This window comes from Lissotriton helveticus, chromosome 5_1 (genome assembly GCF_964261635.1).
Source record: "Lissotriton helveticus chromosome 5_1, aLisHel1.1, whole genome shotgun sequence".
NCBI lineage: Eukaryota > Metazoa > Chordata > Amphibia > Caudata > Salamandridae > Lissotriton > Lissotriton helveticus.
This window is the reverse complement of record NC_136065.1, coordinates 1,092,146,016-1,092,166,911: the sequence shown is the minus strand read 5'-3', so window position 1 is coordinate 1,092,166,911 and position 20,896 is coordinate 1,092,146,016. Positions and strand designations below refer to the sequence as shown.

The 20,896-nt window shown below is 43.5% G+C and overlaps 1 protein-coding gene across 1 annotated transcript in view; it reads right to left on the bottom strand.

Moving 5' to 3' along the window:
- Positions 1-20,896, bottom strand: part of TAF5 (TATA-box binding protein associated factor 5) — a 275,231-nt gene that overhangs the window by 123,967 nt on the left and 130,368 nt on the right. Inside the window, exons 6-7 of the mRNA XM_078643693.1 lie at positions 14,629-14,749; positions 14,057-14,186 (exon numbers count right to left, since the gene is read on the bottom strand). Of these exons, the coding sequence (XP_078499819.1) occupies positions 14,057-14,186; positions 14,629-14,749 (251 nt within the window). The remainder of the gene's footprint in view (positions 1-14,056; positions 14,187-14,628; positions 14,750-20,896) is intronic.

Here is a 20,896-nt window from a genome sequence, read left to right as displayed (position 1 = left end):
ATCCTATTCCTGTATATTTACATTCCTACATTCAAGCACATTGGGCTTTACTGAGTGACGCACTAAGGGCCGGTCTCACCAGCCACTTTTCCTCCTGCCCCCCTCTCATTCCTCCTGCAGTGCCCACGCCGCTCCCCCACCTGTCGCCATGTTGGAGTTCATAGGTCGGTGTTGGCTGTCCTAAATGCCCCAGTCACTTTTTGAATTATATTATTGTAGTTTTCATTGTGTTTTTCTTCTAGCCACTACAGTTAGCCTAGCGCCGCACCATCACCCACCTCTGCAACTCCTCCCACAACACTGCCTGCTAAGTACACAGACTGTTCGCCGGTATGTGATGCGACTGCATTTCCTCTGACAGCGCCGCAGGGAGTTGTCAGCTGCTTCAGGTTACTTTTGACAAATCAGGAGAGGATAAAAGAAACCACCAGTTTAAGCACATGCACAAGTAACTCTACGTTACGTCTGCCCCACCATCCGTTCTTGATGCAGACAGAATAGTTGCTAAACATTATGTATGTGCTACGTACATAACTCTGCCTTATTAAAAAGAATTCCATTTTAAATAGCGCTTGTTACAGTTGTACTAATGTACCATTAGTCTAGACGTTAATTCCATTGGCACAGCTTCTGGGAGCTCGCATTCCATCATCAAAGGCATCAGCCTCGCTCTGGCCTCACTTCTCCTCCCCCCTAATTGCTCTCACTCTCCATCTCTTGCCACACGCATCAGTAGGCAGCCCACCCCCTCCCTCTCCATTTGTTTCTATGCCTACTGGTTTTGCAGCACTTGTGAAATCCTTCTGGTGGGTGATGCAAGCGAGGAACATACGTGGTGCACACTCAGCTCAGGCGCCTGGATTCCTTGCTGCTTGTGGCCTGGACGAATATATTAATTCTCCCATCTGGTAGTTATTGTTTGCTGTTCATTTTTTGGGGGGTGATGGGCTACGACACAGTGGACTTCTCTCTCTTTTTTTTTTAAGGTATTAAATGAGAAGAAAATGTGTAGAGCAAGAATCGATCATCTAAAGGAATTTTTGCCCCAGCCGTGAACAGGAAATGCTAATTACCATACATCCCTCCAGAATCATTTGCGCACAAAACATCGTGTTTAGGAGGCTGACAGGTAATAGAGTACAGTTCGGAGTTTTGCTCCTGCTTTCTTATTGCCCATTGACACTGTGGTTTGCACACTCTGTCAATTTGTTTTTTATTCTACCACTGGGCAAAGTACCATTAGATGTGTGCTTAAAAATATCAGCAGTACTTATTCACTCGTGCACGGCTCGCTCATGGATTTATTTTTATTGGCCATTAACTCTGTGGTTTGCGCACTCTGTCAATTTTTTATATTCTCCCATTAGGCAAAGTAACATGTGCTGTGGGCTTAAAAATATCAGCATTCGTTAATCACTCGTGCATGGCTTACTTTTTTTTATCACTTGTGTTTTTTGTTTCTCTCTCTCTCTCTCTCTCTCTCTCTCTCTCTCCCCCCCCTCTCTCTCTCTCTCCCCTTCCCTTCCCTTCCCTTCATTTACTCTCTCTCTCTCTCTCTCTCTCTCTCTCTCTCTCTCTCTCTCTCTCTCTCTCTCTCTCTCTCTCTCTCCCTTCCCTTCCCTTCATTTACTCTATCTCCCCTTATTCCCTCTCTCTCTTTGACTCCCCTTCATTCACTCTCTATCACCTTTATTCTTTTTCCTCTTGCTCTCTTTTCTCTCACTCATTCCCACACTTGACAGGACCAACAGTGGGCGCTTCTTACATACAGGTACAACAGAGCGCGCATCTCACACAGACAGGAACAGGGGCCACATCTCACACAGACAGGAACAGAGGATGCTTCTCACACAGATAGGAGCAACAGAGGGCGCATCTCACACAGACAGGAACAGGGGCCACATCTCACACAGACAGGAACAGAGGATGCTTCTCACACAGATAGGAGCAACAGAGGGCGCATCTCACACAGACAGGAACAGGGGCCACATCTCACACAGACAGGAACAGAGGATGCTTCTCACACAGATAGGAGCAACAGAGGGAGCATCTCACAGACAGGAACAACAGGGGGCGCATCTCACATAGACAGGTACAGGGGGCGCATCTCACACAGGCAGGAACAGGGGGCACAACTCACACACACAGGACCAACAGGGGGCGCATCTCACAGACAGGAACAACAGACATCTATCTATCGCCCTCACTCTATCGCCCTCACTCTATCTATCTATCTATCGCCCTCACTCTATCTATCTATCGCCCTCACTCTGTCTATCTATCTATCTATCGCCCTCACTCTATCTATCTATCGCCCTCTATCTATCTATCTATCGCCCTCACTATCTATCGCCCTCACTCTATCTATCTATCTATCTATCTATCTCCCTCACTCTATCTATCTATCACCCTCACTCTATCTATCTATCTATCTATCTAGCGCCCTCACTCTATCTATCGATCGCCCTCACTCTATCTATCTATCTATCTATCTCCACTCACTATCTATCTATCTATCTATCGCCACTCACTCTATCTATCTATCTATCTATCTATCGCCACTCACTCTATCCATCTATCTATCTATCTATCTATCGCCACTCACTCTATCTATCTATCTATCTATCTCCACTCACTCTATCTATCTATCTATCTATCTATCTATCGCCACTCACTCTATCTATCTATCTATCGCCACTCACAGCATCACTCTGTGCAACTATTCAACAACAACTGGTTCAAATATGTTCTCTCAATGTTTCAAGCTTTATTACAATTGTCACAAAAATGTTAATATTTCACCTCTGTTCTTGGATTATCGACACAATAAAATGCACTGAACATAAGTCTAAGTCACGTACATACAAAACATGTTGCATTACAAATGCTATAGGTGTCACATTTGCAAAAGTTAAAAGTATTGGCATTGTTAATGACAAAGCTATACATTTTGCTATTTTCAAGACCAACACATAAAAATAAAATTGTCATTTACAAAACCAATAGATCCAACTTTTCTAATGCGAGACCTATTGCATTTCCAATGCTTGTTTATTTTTGCCCCCCGTCCCCGCACTCTCCCCTTTCCACTACCCCAAGAATCCCTCCCAAAATCCCCCCCAAAAATTACCCCCCTTATCCCTCTCCCCCTTTTGTAGGCATTCAGACTCCACCAGAGTCTGTGTGATGAAGTTGCTGCACCACTACTGAGCTATCGTTTGACAACAACAACAAGTCAATATCAAAGAATATTAGGCATGCTAGTAATAGTAATAAGAAAGGAAAGAAAAAAAAAAGACAAAAAAATGAAAGTTTAAATCATGACCATACGTTGGCTAATAAATTTCTATAAATCTCTGTAGCCTGTTCAGACATCAATGTAGTTCTCAGGGAGCCAGCAAGCCCATTATTACAGAGATATGCTCAAAACCATAATACAGACCAATCATAAGAAATTGTTATTGTTTCTTAAGCATGTACCTAATGCGTCTATTGATCTCTAAACTTTGTCTAGGATATCTCATCAAGATACGATTTTGCTTTAATCTCGGACTGGAAGAACTTTGTCTGTCCACCATGAACAATTTTTAGTCTTGCCGGATTATTCAAGAATGCCAGAGCTCCCTTTTCTTGAAATGGTTTAATCAATAGGCGTAGTCTCCATCGTCTTTCCACTGTAGCGTGGCAAAAATCGGGCCTTGAAAAAAAAAGAGAAATCACTAAAAGAAACGAAGTATACTAAGATAGCACGGGGGTACACCGCCGGCTTAGGTGGTAGCTTGAATGGGACCCGATGGGCCCGTTGAATTTCCATATCCCAGTTCCAATCTTGAATCTCAGGCATAGACTCGCTAATCAGTTTGATAACGAAGGCTCGCGTGTTCTCCCCTTCCATTTTCTCCGGTACACCTAAAATACGCAGATTATTACGTCGCTGCCTGTTTTCATGATCCTCAAGCTTCCACTTAATACCCATCAGTTCTGCTTCCTGAAGCTTAATTTTTTGAGAATTCTCAGAGGAGTCTTTTTCAGCCGACATCACCCTTACCTCCATTTCTGTCACTCTTTCACCTATGTGGTTGCAGGTTTTGGTGAGCTTCCTGACAACCCCTTGCATTTTACGCAAAAGCTGCTTGGGACCTCTTGCTATCAAGTGCTGTCTCTTCTCTGTGGGCTGCTATCACTTGCAAAATAGTTTCAACTGCGGTGGGAGGTATCTCCGTAGTAGCCGGGGTAGCAGCCTGGCAGTTATTAAGTTGACGTGGGTTATTTTGCGTAGTTTTAAGCGCTATCTTAGACTTAGCCTTGGCTTTGACAGTGTTAACATTATGCCTCCCTTCCCCATAGCTATCTTCTGAAGAGTAAGGGTGAGGTTCCGATACTTCATCTTCCTCCTCTTCCTCCTCTGCCTCCGTAGATTCGTAGCTCTCCGACCATTCTCCCACAACATCAGCTCCAACCTCTCTGGTTTCGTCAGAGAAGGAATAGAATTCACTAAGATCTTTCTCGCCCTCCATGATCTGAGCATTTGAGGTCTGGGTTGCACTCAGGATTAACTCAGAAGCACCTTCATTAATTACAGTCTGGTCAGAATTAGCATGTGGAGGTCTAGCTGTTAGCTCTTCAGTAGAGACTATGTGCCGAGTTGATGTCTTATGCATAGTTTGATTCTTTTCTAACTCTGTTTTCAGAGTCAGTTTTGTCTGATCAGTCTGCACTCCCAAGATATTCCCTCCGGGGCCTGTAAATGACATAGCATGTCCCTCCACTTGGTTAGTAATAGTTTCTACCCCCTCTGCAGTCTCAATGTTTTGTGTGGGCTCGGGGGTCCCGGGGGTCTCAATAACCAACAACTCAATAGGTGTATCGTGTATCATAGGTGTATCGTCAAATATGGGTTGGATAATGGCGGAGACATTTTGGGAGTCAGATACTGCATTGTTCGCGTTCAGAACGCCATTAGACTGAAAGTGAGACACAGTAAGGGCTGGGAGGCTTTCATCTAACCTCCAATTCAAGAGTCTCTGCCTAAGAATATTTGAATTAACTGGCTCGACATTACATGCCCATCAAAAACCTCCAACCATTGCCTGTTAAATTAATCAGTCAACAATCTCACATAAGAGGATGCAACATCAGTTAGATCTCTATAAATACAAGGCGCCAGAATATTGACCATTCTCAAGTACACCTAGAAATCTAAAATAATTGCTTAAAATTCAAGAGGCTCCTGAACACTACTCAGACTTTTTTTTATTTTAGCTCATCAACTACCGGGGTCATGGCTGAAGATTATAAACCCAGGCTCTTCCCTTCAAAACAGAATCTAATCTCTCGTCTTCTAAACTGGTGGCCTATCAAAAATTCCAAAGTAACTGATAGGTTACACATACATACACAATGCATAAATAAAATAATGCCTGAATGTCTAGTACATCAAGTTCTTCTTCATGATCAGCAAGACAGGAAGATACCTTTATTCCATTGGGGGTGAAGCCTCCACTTTTGGCATCTTCAAGCAACCCGAAGAATCACTGTTGACGGCATTAAGCAGGCTATTCCTTATATCTAGAACATGATAAGGCAGACAAGCTCACTCTGTCTTTTTGTCCCCCACATCCACAGTAACTGAGCCATACTCATGAATGGAGAAAGCTCATTCTTCCTAGATCCCATAAATGTAACTTCATTGTGATATTTTGTTTGAGAGTTACAAATAACTGAGAACGGAGTGTAAAGAGGAGCATAGGTTTACGCTGTATGCCCTCAGCACCAGAATCTTAATGTGAAGCAGCTTTTTCTGTACCAATTACATACCACAGTCTGATCTTGAAATCTCCCTCCTTCGAGAGACTGTGGCATATTGCACCATTAATGTAGGTCTGCATAGTATTTATTTACTTATAAAGTTTTATATAGCGTGAACATGATCCTGAGGGATATCAGAGTGCTTCACGATTACGGTTGGTCAAGGTGAGGCAGGCGTCAAATACATAAAACAGGAAACAATTACAAAGGGTGCAAACACATCACAGTAAGTACAGTGAATGAAGGGGTAAGTCCAGTAACTGCAAGGAAAAGATCGGAGCCCCATTAAGGTAAGTACTTGCACATAAGGAATCATTTTACTTCAATTTTGAAGGCAACCGGGGAGGTGAGACTGAGTTTCAGGAAGGAGAGAGTTCCAGATCCGTGAAGCTGAGCCAGAGAAAGCTCTTTGACAAGTTCTCTTTTTTTCGAAATATCTGTGGTTTCAGCAGGAAGGTGTTAGCGCTTCTTGGCGGTCTACCACCTCCAGATAGTTCTAGCTTTTGGCATAGGTACTTGGGGGTTTTGAGATGGAGAGCTTTGTGAGTCAGGCAAGCGATCTTTAACTGTATTCTTGCTTCAAAAGGCAGCCAATTTAGAGATTTTAGGACTGGGGAGATGTGCGCAGATCTTTTGGTCCCCGTGTTCAGTCTGGCTGTCGCATTCAATACCTCTTTAAGTGGGGCCAAGGTATATTTCGGGAGGCCACATAGTGTATCACTGCCATAATTTAGCTTCAGTAGAACCAGCGCTTGAACAACCTGCTTGAAGTCAGCTTGTAGGAGGAAAGGTTTGAGATTCCTGCGTAGTCTTAACTGGTGTGGTGATTCGTTCCCTTGCAAACCTTACTAAAGTGGTTCTTCAAATGTAAGTGTTTGTCCAGGGTGATTCCGAGCCCCCCCCCCACCACACACAGGGTAGGGGGGGGGGTAGTTGAAAGCAGTGAGATGATTCAACCAGAGGTCTACCTTGGGGGCACGATTCGGAGGGGAAAGTGAGATTGTCAGGGGAGGAGATTTTCATGTAAAGTTGCGTGTCATCTGCGTACATATGGAAAAGAAAGTTCATTGAGTTTAGTTCATTTGCAAGTGGTTCCAAGAATAGGTTGGATAGTATGGGGGATAAGGCGGACCCTTGTGGGACACCCATGGATACAGGCAAGGGCTGGGATAGGGAGTCGTTCGCCTTTATTCTTTGGGATCTGTGGTGGAGGAAGGACGCGAACCATTGTAGCACCAGACCAGAGAAGCCCATCCTGTGTTCCAGAACGGATAGATTGTCGTGATTTACAGTGAAGAACATGAAGGTTTATTTTAAGAGTGAAATGGGACCGCCACCATTAAAGTGCATTTTTGAAAGATTAAATTTCATTTGCAGTGAGCTCAAAGTTTCCCAAAATTTGAGGCTGTTGTAAGTGTATGCATTGAAACATCAACTTCAGAGGCCCTCAATAATCTTCAAAAATCAGGAGTGAATAATTGAGAAAATATTGCAACTCTTTAGAACAGAAACTTAGTTGTCTCGTGACAGAAGGCACTGAGGTGAGATGAAATGAAATGATTACGCACTTGTATAGCGCACGACTACCCGTAGGCATCTCGGCGCTTGTACGAATACCGCCGAGGAACCCTTCCTGGCCTTTCCCTGTGAGGAGCCCACTCCTGGGCACCCCCAAGGTGAAGTCAGGCATCCTCAGCGTTGTTGGGGCCGTTGTAGAGATTAAGCAAGCTATTGCCCAGAGGTGCAGAGAGGGACTCATGATTAGAATAGGCACCGAGGCGAGAATTATCAGGTCCGAGGAAATTGAGCCCGAGACCCGACGAGGCGGGAATTGAACCCTGGTCCCGGCCAGACTACTGCATCAGGGTCTGCCACTCTAACCATTGAGCCACACTTCTCTGTTGTACTCTTCTCCACCCAGCCCTCCCCTCCACCTCCCTTCCCCAGCTGAAGAGGTCCCAAGTTGCTAGCAGCGGCCCTCTTTGAAACAGATTCTTTCCATGCTCATCAGGGCTCGACAGATCCACTCGACCGCTCGCATTTGCGAGGTACATTTTATGAGGTCGAGCTATTTTTAGGTCCTACTTGCCCTTTCTGGCGAGTAGGAAACCATACTAACTTTTGTCCTCAGTCTTTGAAAACGGAGCAAATGTGACAAGATAACAAGATTTAAAGGCCTTTTTATGGCTCACAAAGCAAATGAGCAATAAAGATGCCTTTAAATCTTGTTATCTTGTCACTTTTGCTCCGCTTTCAGAGACGGAGGTCAAGTAGGTTACTGTTAGGTCGAGGAGATTTTTCAAGGTACTAGACCTGCAGGACTAGTACCATTTTTCAGATTTTTCGAGCCCTGCTCATGCTAGAGGTGCCCTTCCCCTCCTCTCTCTCTGCTGCACTCTCTCTCTTTGCCTCCTCCTCCCTTGGACAGGATGGGTAGTCACACACCTATGTTCAGTTATCACTCATTGTTCATGGTTAGGTTTCTTAAAATGATGAACATGTATACCTACTAATGCAAACACTCTTGTTTTATGCAGACACAAATTACACGCCACAAGAAATTTTAAACACTTAAAGCTGTTAAATCATACGTCAACGTAGAGGTATATCATTATGGACCATTGTGCTATTGACGTTGCTTTTGCTAATTATGCAACTAAAGATCTATTTAGAACAGACTCTGTCTGATGTTCTCTTTAATGACAATACCCACTCTGAATTGGCCTCTGCTTCTGGAAGCTGGAATTGTTTGAGCCAGCACCAAGGAGGATGAACTGTGGTTTACAGATAGCGTAACTTGGACAACAGGTCCCCCATTATCAAGTTATGTATTTTCACTAAAGAGCAGAAGAGACCCAATCCACTAGCAGTCCTTGTAAGGGTACACTTGCTGATCTCTTCTCAAGTGTGCTACTACTTGCCACTTTCCTCTAACTTGTAGAGCGGTCAGGTTGGAGCATGGCGCTTTGGTCAATGTTCTGAAATACTTTGTAACTTTTCCAAGGCAGAGGTTTGTCGATCTAAGGTGGCCTTGAAGGTTGTTTGTAGCAATTTATTCTGAATAACGGAAACCCCAGTCCTTAAAAGCAGATCATTTTTTAGGTTCCTCCATCTCCTGCATATTATTTGCAAATGTGGAAACCACTAGAGGCTTGGAGAGGACAGCATGAATGATTTGTAGACAGTCATTTTGCTGCAGGAGAAATTACCAGGAATACAGCTGGGATCAGCCGCAGGATTAATTCATGTATCTGGATGAGGAGAGTCGCAGGGTATCTAGCGATGAGAAAACCTAGGACTATCCATACTACTGGATCTAGGTAGTTGGCTCTGTATATACTATACCAAAATAAGGTATAGTGTGAACAGAGTCCAGTGGACCCACCCAAAGGGAGGCAGAGCTAAAAGTAGATAGCACCTTACTCTCGATTTGTGGTAGTGTGGGCGAGCAGTAAGGTTTTAACAGCGGGTAGTGTTAAGCATTTGTTGTACACATTCAATCAGCAAATGATGTCACACACTCAAAGACTGAACTCAGACCAATTTGATTTGTATAAAAATATTATTTAGTTATATTTATTTTTTAGAACCAAGCAAGCCTGGTACAGGTAAGTGTAAATGGTACTTTTCAAGGCAGGTTGAACAATACAAGCAGGCTGAATGTAAATTACTTTGTTACAGGTTTGTAAATGCTTTTAATACAGTGGAGATTACAGATTACTTTATGGATTACTTTTTCTACTCCGTGTGATATGCCTAGATATCACACTGGGACATTTCCTAGAGAAAAGGTAAGAAAAGCAGTTTGTTATTTGCAGTTTTTCAATGTTTTATACAAAACCAACTCCACGCAAAACAATTTAGGGAAACCATTCAATGTATTCCTATGGAGAAAAATTAAGTTAACAGTTTGCAGGTTAGTGCAAGTTTGTGGGAGTTGGTATTCCGGGGTTAAAGCCAGGGTTCCCCCAGGGTCAAGGATGCATTCAAAGCATACTCAGCTGCACTAGGGCGGCCAAGTGCACAGTGCTGAGAGCCAATGTTATCCAAAGAGGGATAGGGGCTTCTGGTTGGTGGCTGCTCATGAGCTGGCCACAAGGTTGTGGGAGCAAAGCTCCTGGTGTTAGGCTCAGGGCAAAAGGGAGATCCGAGTTAGCACCCAAAGTACACCCGCAGAGGCGGCTGGGTGCAGGGTGCTGTTTTGGCGTTGGGTACACTGTTTATTTCAATGGGGATTCTCCGGTTGCAACAAAGACTGTCGGGTGCAGACTCGTGGATTTGGCCGGGGCCAGAGTCTGTGGGTGAGCAAATCCGGTGCTCACGAGAGACATTTTTTATGGAAGGTAGGTCCTCTGGGTTCTTGAGGTTGCTGGCTGCAGGACAGACCAGGATTTCGCTGGAGCAGGTTCGAGGTGGAGACAGGCTGGTAGGGCTGGGGCCAAGTCAGTGGGCATCCTCCTCCTCTTAGTTTCAGCATGGCTCTTCGGTCCTTCTTCTTGGTCGGGTCTGGTTTGAGGAGGCAAGGTTCAGGGTTGCCCCGAAATACTAGATTTAGGGGCATTACAGGTAGGTAAAGGTTAGGACTAATGGGGCCCTTCCTTGGGGTCGGAGGGGGCATATGCCGCACTTGGTTAGCTGGGTCCCTCCATCTGCAAGATGGCGAGGACTAAGTTGGGCTTCACCTCGCCTCCCCCACAGGGGTAGGGTTGGCAAAGGTGGGCACACCTCCCTTCCTCACTTGGTTTTCCCGCCGATTCTTCTGCCCAAAGTGGGGGTCAGAACCTGTGGGGGACCAGTGGCTGGAAGCAGCAAAGGCAAGGGGTAGCTCACAAAGGCGGCAAGCCTTTGAAGCTTCCCCTTCGTGGACCCTGCCCATCCTGAGGGGAGGAGGCTTGGCACCTCGTCCCAGGATGTGCATTGTTTCAGACACCAGAGAGCAGCAGGCTCTCGAACCAGGGGTCCAGAAACGTGTCTGGTGGTGGCAGCTGGCGAGCAGCCACTCAGCTTGGACACTAGTGTTAGGTCAGTTTCCAGGGGCATCTCTAAGATCCCCGGTGTGTATTTTACATTAAATCGCACACTGGCATCAGTGTGGGTTTAAGGTGTTGAGAAGTTGGATGCCAAACTTCCCAGTTTTCAGCAAAGCCATTATGCTGCGGTCAAGTTCGTAATGACAAATTCTCAGCACCATATACTCCTAATGGTATTACTGCATTTACAATGGCTTGTCTTCGACACTGTAAGGGTACAGGGCTCATGCACTTGTACTCTCACCACTGGTAAAGTGCACCCTGCTAGAGGGGTGGCTGACCTATGCCAGGGCAGTGGGTTGTAAGCATGGCACACAGGGATGTGTAAAACAGCAAGAGGTTGTGTGATGCACACCTAATGTATTCTGAAATTATCATGATGTTCGTAATTTTAAACAGTTTAAACTTGTTGAGGCGTGCAAGCACGGTCCGCGCCCTGTCCCATTGCGCTTACAATGAAAACTTAACACAGAGGAACCACAAGATAGGAACCCTTCCGGCTGCACAGCCAATTTCTGGACTATAATGAGTCCAATAAATCAAGTATTCAATTCTTCTTTTTACTTTTTGCTCCTGGTTTATTTCATTTGCTTTGACCACTTCTTCCGTTTTCTAATCAATTTATTTTACTCATTCTTCTGTCGTACTTCAAAAGATGACACACACATGAGAGGAGTGTACGTTTTCCACATGTCATCAACTTTATTGGCAACACCCAATGCATTTCGGGAATATTTATTCCCTTCGTCAGGGGTATCTATAAAGCAAAACATAATAACCATCACTGTCCATGTACATAATTGTTCTGCTCACCTCTATACAAAATTACATGAAAGACCTTCATTACAATCGGTTGACACATTAACATTAACATACAAATCAACCAAAAATCCAACATTGCCCGTTACTTCATATTAATCATATCTTAACATGGCGTCCCTACTTCTTAATGAATGCCCACTCTATTCTATCCCCACAAGACTACGGTTCAACCAGCCATCCTCAAATTCCTCTTTCCATGACCTCTTTTCTAAGCTGTTGCCCTTTAATCTATAACCCCCCTTGCGCCAACAATATTTACTCCACTCACCGTGACATGTGTTTAGTTAAAAATCCCAACAGCTTAAAAATGCCATGTTAAGATATGATTAATATAAAGTAACGGGCAATGTTGGATTTTTGGTCTTTCATGTAATTTCATGTAATTTTGTATAGAGGTGAGCAGAACAATTATGTACATGGACAGTGATGGTTATTATGTTTTGCTTTATAGATACCCCTGACGAAGGGAATAAATAAATAAATATTCCCGAAATGCATTGGGTGTTGCCAATAAAGTTGCTGACATGTGGAAAACGTACACTGCTCTCATGTGTGTGTCATCTTTTGAAGTACGACAGAAGAATGAGTATAATAAATTGATTAGAAAACGGAAGAAGTGGTCAAAGCAAATTAAATAAACCAGGAGCAAAAGGTAAAAAGAAGAATTGAATACTTGATTTATTGGACTCATTATAGTCCAGAAATTGGCTGTGCAGCCGGAAGGGTTCCTATCTTGTGGTTCCTCTGTGTTAAGTTTACACAGGGATGTGTGCCATGTCGACTCTTCACTTTGTTCTGCACCAAAACACGCAGCCTGCAAAGTGTGTGTGTGTATATATATATATATATATATATATATATATATATATATATATAAATATAAAGGTACAGGGCCCCTAAGGGTGGCACAATAAGTGCTGCAGTCCTTGGAAGCCTTCCCTAGCCACAGTGCCCTTGGTACCCGAGTGCCAATTGGGTTTTGTTTTTAATGCAGTTTAGGGAAAGAACATAGGCCCTGGGTACCTGTTTGGCGGAGCCCAGGGCACACTCAGTCAAAGTACATCAGCAATTTAGCAAAAAGTGGGGGCAACCATGCAAACAGAGGGCACTTTCTTACACTGTAGCAGAGCAAGGGAAGAGGGCGGGGGGGAGGGAGGTGCTGAAATTATAAATTATAGTGTCTGCAAACTTTAGGAATTAAATAATTGGGATGATGCTGGTTGGAGGTGAGCCACATTTCCTCATTGTAATGTTCAAGATTATTGTTCCATGTGACCAGATCCCTTTGTGGCAGGCAGTTTCTTAGTCAGCAAGCTATGTGATTGGTGGCACAGGTGAGGAAATGCCTCTTTATTGGTATTCAACTACAATATTAACCTGCCTGATGAACCAGACATCAGCATGTTAATTATATGATGGCTTGTATTACTTTAAAGTTATGTGTATGCCAATGCAGGTTGTTAGTTGGCCCTCATCACGCAAAACACCTATTTTTTAAGTGGTACTTCCACATGAAGCGCACATACACAGGCTATACATCAAGCTTCGTATTACGTCTATCAAAATACTTTTACTATTTAGCTTTTCGTGGTTTTTAAATTCCTGTCGGTCTTGTTGAGGGGAGCAAGAAAGAAAGAAGTTGTACAACGTTGCTAGTTTTGTATCCTAGAAACCTGCGACTTTAATCTGTTGTCTCTAGGTGCTTGAATTTGTTTTGCTCTTTTGATATAGTCGACTGCGTCCCATGCTTCTACATGCCTTGATGATACACGGTCACTGCCAGCCTCTGCTTGCTAACAGTTTAAGCAAGCTTATTTAAATGGTGGCCCTTTTCTTTGAAGGTGCCAAGCAAAGACTGTTTGAATATTTAAATGCAACATGAAGGCACAAAACATTAAACTGAATCCATATTTATTCAGGAATGCTAGTTAACTCACTCACCTTGATGTTCCTCCGCCTACATTGTAGAAATACCTCAGAAACTGTAACTAAGGAACTGGATTCAAAAACTTCCAGTTTAACTGAAAAGATCTGAAGTTCTTCAGAGATTATTTTAAGACAGCTTGAAGTATTTTGAAACCGCACAAACTCCATTATCTCATATCATGCAAATGGCTTGAACCACATTTAATAATGCAGTTTCCAAAGCTTGTTTAAAAGCAGATTCCGAAAAAATTAACACCCAATCTGCAGAGGTTTTGAAAGCAGCAGATAAAACTAGGCAGTTTGTATGAGTGAGTGCTAGCTTCAAACACACATTGAGTAATTAACTGTGGGCAAGCTTTTTTTTTTTTTTTAAATAGCCACCATCCTAGAGATTTCCGATATCAGTTTCACAGATGTCAAAAGCATTTCATTTTTATGCATAAAGTTTGTATTTACCAGTTAAAAATTACCTATCAGGACTGAAGCTGGTGCCATAAACAGGACCACTGTGGCCGTGTAAAACCTTCAACTCACTTGCTGTCCTCTCATCCATTATTCTTTCCAACACATCGTCCGATTCTTTGTCTATAAGACTGAGATCTGTAAAACAACAATTGTCCAGAATTAGAGTGCACACATCAAGTAAAGACTGGAGACACATGCTAAACCTCCACATGCTTCTCTGGAGAACACTAAATACAATTCTGACTTTATAGTATTAGTAAAAAAAGGTCAAGTGACCCTTTATTCACCTGAAAAATGCTGCATTTTTAAGCATTAGTCTAAATATACATTTGTAGTACACCTACATTGTATGTGCTAAAGCACCACTTCACATCACACGCCCTCAAGCTATAGTTACTCAAATATCAGTGCTCTTTAGAGCCTCAATATGTTAAAATCATGGTTAAAAAACAATGGAAAGCTCGAAGTTACTTTCCATACATTTCTAGTGGACATAATTGGAGTTCAAGTACTTCTAATAATCACCACTTCTATAGATACTACAATAAACTGCTTTGTTAGAGTCACCTAACTTTACCTTGTGCATTTTTTACACTGCGTAGCTTCTTTGGTGTCACAGACCATACACGAACGGTGGAGTCAGCAAAGCCTCCGGCCATTAGGCTGGAGTCATCGGTGAAGTCAACAGCAGTCAGACCCTGCAGAAACAGAAAAAGAGAGGAAGAAAGAGATAAACACAAGCAATGCATTAAGATTTTATCACCAGCTAGAAAATGATAGAAAACATTCTTCTGTAAAACAGGTCTTAAACTCTTTCCTGCTCTATCTCTCCCCTCTATGCTGAATTTAGCAAGGGGTCGTGTGTGTAGATCCTTCAAGGTTCTCCTATAGAAAGTAACGGTTGAAATGAAAAGAAATTGGGGAAAAAAACCAGCCATTTGGGTCTACATTTTTACCTGTAACTTCAAACTATTACAGACTTTCGAAAGCAATATACCGTTACATCAGCTGAACTCTTCTGGTTGCGGGGATATATAGGGCTTGTAGGTTCACCAAGAACCTGAGGTACCCAGAGCCAATAACTGAGCTGCACCTTGCAATGGTTTTTCTTTGTGTTTTGGCTGGGTATACAGCAATTTATTTGGTAACATATAAAGAGTGAAAAATAGGTATCAAGGAAACAAACCTATGAATTTCTGAAATGGGAACAGTTATAGAGTTTAGCAGCAGTGGTTATTTGCACAGCTCTGAATTTGTGGATACTCATACTAGCATGTGGATAAGAGGGCATTTTCCAAACAAATTATTATTATTATTTTTTTTTTTTACACACGGTCTTCTATTGGAAGACACAAATTTAGAGAAAAACAATAAGCAAGAACGCTTGTTCAACTATTCTGAGTTCCTCAAAGTCTACTGATAAAAATGGTACCTCACTTGTATGGTTAGGCCTAGCGCCCACGATAGAAAACGGCCCAAAATGCAACAGTGACACCAAATTTTTCCACTGAAAACTGACCCTTATTTTAATGTGCCTAGCTGTGTATTTTGGGACCCAGCTCAGCTGGCACCTAGGGAAGCCTAGCAAACCTGTACATTTTCGAAAACTAGACACCCAGGGGAATCCAGGATGGGGTTATTTTAGAGGCACTCAACATGTTTTTTAACCCAGAATCCCTTGCAAACCTCAAAGTCTGTCTACAAAACAAATGTTCCTCACATTTTTGTGATGGAAAGTTCGGGAATCTGTGGGAGTCACAAACTTCCTTCACCCCAGCATTCCCCCAAGTCTCCCAATAAAAATGCTACCTCACTTGTGCAGGTAGGCCTAGTGCCTGCAACAGGAAACGGCCTAAAAACGCAATGTAGGCACATCACAATTTTCCACTGAAAACTGATCCTTTTTAGGTCTCGCCTAGGTAACACTTGTGCTCTCTCTTCGAGACATGCTGTATTCAGGTATAGACTTGAAGCTGCTGTGACTGTACTTTGTAAATGTTGGCTTTTTATTTGTTACTAGGCTTATAAGTCCCTCCATAGTAACTCCCCGTCTTCCGTTTTCACCTCCCATGAGGACGTGCCCTTTTACTTGTGTTGTTACTCTGGATGTTTTAATTACAGACTGAGCACTATTTTCTTAAAGGACTCTCTCCTACCAGCTGTTGCAGGAAGGACACGCTTTCCCGCAACAGTTTTTTTCTCTCCACCAAACGCTTACAACAAGCAGCATGTGACTGTGGAAAAGTAAATTTTGCCATGTTCTGTGTCCCTACGTGTTCCCCATGTTATGTTGTATGTGCATGATTAATATGCATATGTATTCCCCATGATCGATTAAAGACGCAATTACAGTTGTGTCCATCTCTAGTATGCCAGTTTCCAGTTCTCGTGAAAGCTACGAGTGTTAGGTCTATGTAAATCTACGTTGCCACGTTTCTCAGTGTGCACGTTATTTCATTGAAAATCCCCGTTTCTAGGCCTCAAAAGGGCCCGGACTCAGATTCAGCTCCTGTCTCCTGAACCCTCTCCGAGGAGCGATACAGCCCCCACCTGTATCCCTGACCCTTCACTTACTTCCTGCCTCACAGTGCCCGGCTCGGCCTGGCTCTGCCTGCCAGTCTGCCAAGAGTATGTTATGATTCTAGTTATCTGTCCAGTTCTCCTTCTCTGCATTCCTAAGCTACTGAATCGCATCAATAGTTTCAGTCATCGTCTAGCCTTTACGTCTCCATGTAAGAGAAATACTGTATTTATGGTCATTTAATATTCCTCAACACACACTACATGTAGAATAATGCATGCACCAGTCTTAGTGTCTGTTAGCCTTTGCCCTGATAACTTTTGGATTCTATCAACATGTTCTCTAAACATCAGATACTAGATAGTGTTTAGGTACATGTCGCTCTGACTCTCCAGACTTTCGTCTCTCCTTCTAGCTCAGAAGTCATAGCCCCCAGCTTCTCCCTAGTAACACGTCATTGCCAGCTTGCGCGCACCACTAGGTTAGAGGTCCCGGCTCCTTAGGTAGCCCCCTCCATGTTTCCGCCCCATTTATGACATATTCCGTTACGTTTACATCACATGTCTATGTATACGCCTCTTGTTACACCTACTTTCTGCCTTATCTTTCACGACTGCTACAGGCCCTGCCCACTGCTACGCCTATTGTATTGAATACCATGTATTTTGTTTAAGTATATATACTTGTGCACTGTTATTAAAAGTTGCCATTCCTTTGTCCCTGCCCCGTGCAGCGCTGCCATCCTATTCCCGTGCAGGTTGTCCTGTTCCTGTCCTTTATGCTATATTAAACCTGCAAACTCCAGTTACCTCGAATCTTGACTCTTATTTATTGAGCTATCTGTTATTGTATATCCAGTCAAAAATAGAGGTATTATTTATTTATTTACCACATAATGGCGCCCGAATAGGGACTTGCCCTTTCCCCACGCGCCGGAGAAGCCACGCAAGCCCCCTGATCCTCTGCAGCCGTGACGGAACCATACCGTGCACGTGCAGATATTTCTGCTTCAAGTATCCCTCAGGCCCACGGAGGAGACGGAGGTTGCGGTCCAGCATCCAGACGAGGCGGTGGAGGAACGCGGCGAGTCCCGACCAGAGCCCAAGCCGAGAGTCCAAGGTCCGAGGTATCCGGAGGCCCACCCGTAACAGAAGTCCGAAGTTCGACCGTCCGTCGTCGTAGCAGTCCAGTCCAGTCCGAGGCCTTCCGTTCTTGCTGCCCGGTGAGTACCGTTGCTGGGGTAGTATCTAGACAGGGTCAATTGCATTGTCTCTGGTCCGTGGGTTTGGGTACACAGATCCAACACGAAGTGTCCACTTAGGTGGATGCGGGTCCTGACGCGTCTCTTTATGAGACCGGTAAGTTTCGTACTGTTTTAGCAGTGCATCTAGTTTCTGTTCTAGTCCGTTCTGTTCGAGAAATTCATGTATTCTGTTTTCAGTATTCCAGGTAGTATTTTGTCAGAACTGTTATTTTAAATGTCATTCATGTATTTCAATGTCGTGGTATGAAAGTGGTGTATCTTCAGTAATTATCGTGTTCATTGTGCATTGTATTGTGTCTAGACTACAGTTCAGTCATGCCTCTGTTCTCAAAATTACGTCAGTTAAGAACTAGAAAAGGTCTGTTAGAAGAAGCAGTTCCTGTCCCGCCTAGGGACAGTCCAGGTCATTTTATGTATCAAAAGCATGGCATAAGTGCCATATTGTATCTAGATTTGTGGGTGGAGTACACCAAACAGTTAGAAGAAAAATATAGATGGCCCGTATCGGGTACATGGGATGCCGAGTGCATCATGCGAGTAGAAGAAGCATTATGGAAAAAGAAAGCCAGACAGTCACAGAAAGATGCCATCGAGTTATGGCGCAAAGAATCTCATAAAAGAACCGAAAAAGAAATCAGAAAGTCAGAATTAAGTAGAGAATCCTCAGAAAGAGCCCAAGAAAGGGAATTAATCGAAATAGGTGAACGAGTTAAAACCGAACAGTCAGACAGACAGAGGAATGCCCTTATTAAGGGTATGTACCCTCTTCTTGCCGAGGGCTTGCCAAAAGCAACCCCGGAGGCATCCAGTAATTTTCCGCCACCCTTAGTTCCGACCAAGCTACGTCACAAACCGACCGCAGCTGATATTTTTCTCTCGTCCTATTTGGACGACACAGTCCCAGAATATGCAAATCCTGTTCCACCAGCTCCTGTAAATAATGTAATTCATGGTCCTCCAGCCACCGGGGCACCTGTTACAGTACCTGTTACGGTACCCCCGGTCTAGCCCGTAGTACAAATTTCCCGCTACATCAGCCACTCTGCCAGCACGAAGAGTATCAATCGACGATTCCAGTTTAGGGGCCGCGGGAGGAGGTCCTCCTGGTACACCGCCGCCAAATAGACGTCTAGGAGCAGTCGAGTTACATGAACGTGTGTTACAGCGTACGCCTAAATATCAGTCCATTGCAGAAATCAGGCGAGTTCTTACTGAATGCTGTTATGATCCAGTCCCAGGCGAGGATAGTATGGTCCTATATTCCGTACGTATAAGACAGGTGTCCGAGTATTTGGTCACCCTACCGAATATGAAAGAAGATCTAGACAGAATGTATCGTTTCATTCGTACAGGACAAGATCCAGAAAGTATTGGTGAAGTCATGTCTCACAGAAAATCTGAGATCCAGTTCATGTTATTAAAGTTTCTGATCAATTGTTTAATACGGGAACAAGATTCTCCGACTAAAGATCCGACCGAAATGAAAATTCTGACAAGGTGGAGTGATAATATAGCCGAGGGTAAGCACAAGACACTCAATAGTATAGAGAGTATGTACAAAAAAAATTCGTAAAGAAATAATAAGGTTACACGAACAACGCAAAGAAGCTCTAGGAAGCGAGAAAGAAAATGACTCTTCTACTGAGGAGGTGGAAGACGAGAATACCGCCAGAATAGCGTATGTAGGTAAATCTAGATTTCCAGACCGACAGTCACGCCTAGAACACAAGAAAGTCTTTCATTTCCCAGCACCAGAACAAGGTTCTCTAGAACAAGTATTTCAAGCTACCGATCACATTCTGAAATCACGAATCGGTTATAGTGAGTTAAGTACCATGCATGAACAAGAACTAGCCCGATCAGCAGTTCGATGGACTACTGATTCTACCACTTTTCCAGACGAAATAGTGGCACAAATGTTTCTGAAACTGCCCCCAGCCGAGCAGCGACTGGTGGGTATGTATATGATCCAGCACCTCATTACACTGTATGAGGGTCAACATTCCGATCCAGGTCCGTTACATGATGTTCTGAACGAGTTACTCCAGTATAGATGGAAAGGTCTAGGTACCGACTTAATTAGTATCATTCTAGAACAGCGCCACAAATACCGAACGTTCCTAAACCCGCACTTTGTTCACGTCTCACCTCCAGGAAGTAAACCGTTTTATATAGATAGACAGCATCCGTTACGAGAAGTACACCCAGTTAGGACAGAGGGTGGTGAAATGCAACGAGTATTTGTTTACACCCCAGTTACCAAGATGGAACTCTTAGAAATGAAGAAGTTAATTCCCTGTCACGACAAAGATCCAGCAGGGTTCCACCGAGAATTAAAAGACATGCTCCATATGGGAGAATACACGTATCCAGATATTATTAAAATGCTAAAAGTCCTGTTGCCTGCAGGCATATACGAAAAACTCAAAGAAAAAGATTGGGAGGTGGGAGAGAAAAAGATAGATTGGACAGCTCTAGAAGCTGAAGATAAGATACGAGTACCAGGTACCGGTCTTGGAGACAAATGTGAAGAATTACCTGAACTGTTAATACAAGTTTTGCCTAGATTATTAGCCACGAAAAAGGAAGACTGGGATGCAATCTCAGCCTGTAAACAGAAACCAGACGAAGATACTAGTGATTTTTATTCTAGATTTGAGAAATGTTTTAGCATCAACAGTGGTTTGAAGACGAGTAGTGAGTCATACCCTCATCTTTTTGTTACTAAACTAGTCGAGAATTCAAGTTCACAAGTTAAAAATCGAGTTTTGAAAGTCGAAAGTACCTGGCAAGCTAATACTCCGTCCCAAATCCTCCAGATGCTCCAGTATCACCAGAATAGAATCAGGGAAGAGCAAGATCATGAAAGGAAACGTATGAAAGACACGAAAATGAAAGTATTAGTTGCACAATCTGTTCCACAAGACAGTCAGAAGAGGGGTCCGAATCAAGCCAGTCATACTGCAGTTCCCGTTAAAGGGACATGCAATTATTGTAAACAGCCAGGTCATTTTATAAACGAGTGTGCAGTTCTGAAACACAACATAGCCACTGGTAAGA